General features: G+C 34.3%; 1 protein-coding gene across 1 annotated transcript; it reads right to left on the reverse strand.

Annotated features, from left to right (window-relative positions):
* Positions 1 to 538: 538 nt before the first annotated feature.
* Positions 539 to 4,712, reverse strand: LOC133801070 (uncharacterized). Its single transcript, XM_062239203.1, has 3 exons — positions 4,420 to 4,712; positions 3,887 to 4,302; positions 539 to 1,315 (listed from the first exon to the last, which is right to left on the reverse strand). The coding sequence occupies exons 1-3, from the start codon at positions 4,582 to 4,584 to the stop codon at positions 877 to 879; spliced, it is 1,020 nt and encodes a 339-aa protein (XP_062095187.1). The 5' UTR covers positions 4,585 to 4,712; the 3' UTR covers positions 539 to 876.
* Between the last annotated feature and the right edge of the window lie 206 nt (positions 4,713 to 4,918).

The raw sequence follows: 4,918 nt of genomic DNA on the forward strand, positions 1-4,918 counted from the left end.
ATCATACAAATTAAAAAAAAAAGTATAATTCCTATATTTTTTTTTAACAAAACCCATATTTTTTAAAATTTCTCAATCTTTTTACAGTTTTGTTAGACATAAAAAAGTGCCCACCAATATTTATTCATCTATGAAAAGTATAATATTGAATTAGGCCAATGTTTACCTAAACCATTTAAAGTTTATGAAGTCGTTACAAAAAAAAAATGTTTTTTTTATTACTTGAAGTGGCATGTGATGAGTGGGTTAAATTTAATAATTTTAATATTTTAAATTATAAAACGTGAAATGATTTAAAATTCAACCATTTATATTATGCCAAGTTGAGTAGTGTGGAGTGCCCTTCCTCGTAGCATTAATCAATTACAAAAATATTTCAACAAGAAAAAATAGCCCCAAAAATACTATTTCATTTAAATCTTTAGCCATATTTAAAACGTCAATTCAAATCATCAACAATAGCCTTTAAAACCTCCAACTTTTATGAATAATATAATCAATAAAAATACGGTGAACATATTAATTTTTAAAAGAAACATTTACAATTAATGCTTAGTATTTGTCTTCAATAAATATATGTAAACATAAAATATACATAAAAGGGAGTCTTTGCCAAGAGTTAAAACATAGTTTGCAAGAAGTTAATCATGGCATGTCAATGCTTCTTCTACAAGTGTTATAACTTAAAAAAAAATGTCAAAAATAGAGAATTGGTGGAAAAAATAAATGCACGATTCCTACACAATTGCTGTTCAAATCTCCCGATTTCACAAAGCATAAAACTTAACTTTCCAAAATATAAACTACCAAATAAAACAAATGCAAACTGAGCACAAATATAAAAGATGGTAATGGAGGTACCACCTCCCGCGTTTTTTATGAAGATAATAACCGCTTGATGCCAGATTTTTGATCTGAAGTAAGCCTGGAAGGGAATTTGATGTTGAATTTGATTCTCAAGTTTCCCTTTTTGGTGGGTTCTTTAGGAATAGGCATTCCCTCCCCTTTAACCACTTCTTCATAGGTGGGACTGATAATAGAGTTGATCGGGATCGTCAGATTTCGACCGTCAAGGGTTGTCAACTGCACTGTGTAACCTGTAAGAGCTTCAACGAGAGATATCTTCTGAGTTAAAACAAGATCATTGCCATCCCTCTTGAACACTCCATGAGGCTTTTCATCAATGATGAATACGAGATCTGCTGGTATAAATCCTCGTTGTTCGTTTCCTTTCTCGGGAAAAGTTATTTTAGTTCCTTTCTTCCAACCTGGCTTGATCTCGATTGTTAGAATTTCCTCCACTGTATTTGGTCTTCTGCACAAAACATAACAGAAGTAGCAAAAGTCATGAGAAGTTCCAGTCTTGTATTTTGGATGCTCTAGAGAATCATTGATCGCATTTTCAAATGTATTTTGTATGTAATTATCATAAATCAACAAGGACAAAAACTGCACAGCACAGGGCCAGAAATAATAGAAGACAAACAACATAATGCTTGATCAGTACGCAAAAGGGCTAAATCACTAATTAATTGCAACGACTCCACTACATGAAAACTTCTGGTTACACTAAGTCATTGCCTAGTATTATTAGGGGTCATCATGTTAAAGGGAAAAGGATTCAGGGAACATGATTATAGCATCAGTCTGAAAGCTTCCTACTTTTTAAAAACTTTGGAAAAACAAAATTATAGCACCAGGGAAACACCCGTACCAAAGACAAATCCTATATATAAATCATAAGACTCCAAGAATAAATTTCAAAGAGAAAGTTTCTTGGAAAATTTTAAAGAAAAACTAGTTGAGCCTAAACCCATTTTCTGTGTTTTATCAGCACCTTCAAGAAGTGAAAAAAAAAATCAAAGAAAAAGTATTGCAATTAGCAATCCACAAGACAAGTTGACCAGCGGTCCAGTCATTAGAAAATCCTTAAGGGCAGTCTAATGCAAGATGCATCTAATGAACCAAGGACAAAAATAATTTATGGACAAGTGGTCATCCATGACTCAATTATAATGCAAATCCCATTACTCATAGTTAGGTATACTACTCCTTATTATGACTAGGGGATAAACTTCAGAACAGACTTTAGGCACCATAGATATGTCATATGTGTGCAGTAACTTTTTTATGTCCCACATTGAACACATGAAATTGGCCCCAGCATGCTGAACAAATCTTGCCACTACTGTCTATCAAAATACATAGTACTAAGAAAAAAGAAGTGTAGGTAAAAATTTCTCCAACAATCGTTTTGGCTTACAAGGAAAAATATTGGGGTGTTAAAATAATAATAATGACATTTAATTTGAATCAAGATGTTATTAAGGGCAGTATATGTATATCCTATATGGTAACAGTCAGTGCGTTATTATTAATTTTTCTATTTGGGCCAGAGGCCACTTTCCAATGATACCATCTAGTCAGTCACATGGGAACTAAAGTTGTGACAGCACATGAGTTACCACAACAAATTTTGATGTAAGAAATATTTTGACTCACATTCAGTGTAAGCATGACTTAGTACGCAGAGAGAGAAAATAAAGAAACCGCCAAGTACCTATGCAGGAACTGGCACCAAAAATGTAAGTAAGAGAGATTTTTCTTCATGCTCCAGAACTGGATAAAATTAGGGTATCAAAAGCTCACAAAGCAAATTTAAGTTTGACTGAGCATGTGATAGATTGAAAAATTACACCACAGAGAAAACACCAAATCATACAAAGAAACTAGTAAATATTGCAACAATTGGCATGTTATAAGTTATCGAGGATGGTAACAGGAAATAATGAAAAATTAATTGCAACAGTTGCCATGTTCAGTCATCATGTATGATACCCAGGACACATACTGAAAAATAATGCACATTTGACATATCTTGAATAAAAAAGAAAGTATGAAACGCAAAGTTATCATAACTAGGAATAACATTATTGAGACAACTGTAAATTTGATGGTCAAGCAATGAGTTACAATGTTATGATGTTCAAAGGTCAGTGTCAACAAGGACTGGAGCTATCAAACATACAAACATATTTACATAGGGAAGTACATAAAATTTCACATCACAGTTTAAAGGGACAATTTATTACACACCATGTCGAGTAAAACCCATCATCCTACAAGGAATGCAGCTGTGACTACAACGTTAAAATATTTGACTACAATGTAGAGTAGAGATATCAGTGAAAAATGTTTTAGTTTATGTTAATGTTGCTTTGTAATGTATATAGCTGTATAGGTGCAACATGAAATCATTTTTTTTATCTCTTTTCTTTGTATTACTCCTTATATTAATACAAAGGAGATTCTTTTTTAAAAGAAAACAGTGAAAAATGTTTGATAATTTGGTAGCATTCAGCAAGGCTAAGATAACAAAACGAACCATCTAAGATCTTAACAGCAAAGTACACTTCTTCCATGAATGTAGATGGAATCTTTAAACTATAAGGCATGAACCTATACACATTGAAGAGCAACGAATTACCACAGATTCTTATAGTATAATCAACCTAAAAATATTATAAATCCACAGATACACAATACAATGGAGCAAATTAATTAAAAATGGATAACTAGTAGTCAAGGACCAACATAACTACAATGTCCCACTAATTAAACATCGATCACTAACAGTTAACGAGCATTAATTCAAAATCACCAGCTAATAATTAAGTTTGTTTGCCCATATTTTGTGAATTTAAAGTTCTTAATTCTTACTTCTAATATTTAAGGCTAATGACCCAGATGCATGCAAATCTGAAATCAAAGCTTATCACACTCATCCAAGACTAACATTGATAAAAGTATTAGATAGTTTGTCATAACAAGCTAAAAGGGAGGTCTCAAATAGTAAATATCAACTCCATGGAAAGGCTCGACTTACCCACTGGAATCTGTAACATCCCTAGAAATCTTCATCTTCTTGGTGGTGCCCTTATACAAATCCTCCAAAGTACAAGGCAATGTCCGCTCTATAGGCTGAGCTTTCCTCGGCGCATTCATAGAGCCCTCCCCACCTCCACCCCTAAAAGAAGCGAAAATGTCATCACTAAACATACTCCTTGAGAAAGCAGGCCCACCCGCCCTAGACCCACCCATATCCCCCATTCCCCCAAAACCCGAAAAACCAAAAATCTCCGAGAATATATCGTCGGGACTCCGAGTATTGAACCGAAACATCGTCGGACCACCCTCTTGTCCGCTCGAAAATCCTCCGGGCCCCGGCGGAGGAACTTGTCCCTTCAAACCCTCCTCTCCGTACTGATCGTACACTGCTCGCTTTTGCGGATCACTTAAAACCTTCAAACAAAACCAGCCAATAAAAGTAGAAATAAATTAAGCCCAATAAAAATAAAAATAAAAAATCTCAAATTTCAAATCATCAAATTCAGAATAAATCTCAGCTCGAAATCTCACATCGTAAGCCTCAGAAATTTGCTTGAATTTAGCCTCAGCTTCTTTCTTATTGGAAGGGTTTTTATCAGGGTGCCACTTCATGGCGAGCTTTCTATAAGCTTTCTTCAAGTCATCGTCTTTAGCGCTCCTATCTACCTGAAGAACCTTGTAGTAATCGACACCCATAGCTTTTCTCTCACTCTCTCTCTCTTTCTCTCTCCTTGAAGCTTTCTTTAATGGCGTTTTTGGGGGTAATCCTGTGATTCTTTGTTTCGTCTTTGCCGGAGTTTGGTTCTTACAAGAAAAGAACTGGTGGTCTCATGTGAGTGATGAGTCATCTACAACGAGGTGTGACTACTGGGCCAGGGCTTTTAATTAATGGGCTTTTATTGGGCCCAATTAATTCATGTTAAACGACACCGACAGATCTTGTTGGCCCAACAATAAATTATTTAAATTTAATAGCCCTTTCCTTGAAACGAATTCTAAAATGTTTATATAGCAAAAAAAAAAAAGTTAG

This window comes from Humulus lupulus, chromosome 9 (genome assembly GCF_963169125.1).
Source record: "Humulus lupulus chromosome 9, drHumLupu1.1, whole genome shotgun sequence".
NCBI classification, from domain to species: Eukaryota; Viridiplantae; Streptophyta; class Magnoliopsida; order Rosales; family Cannabaceae; genus Humulus; species Humulus lupulus.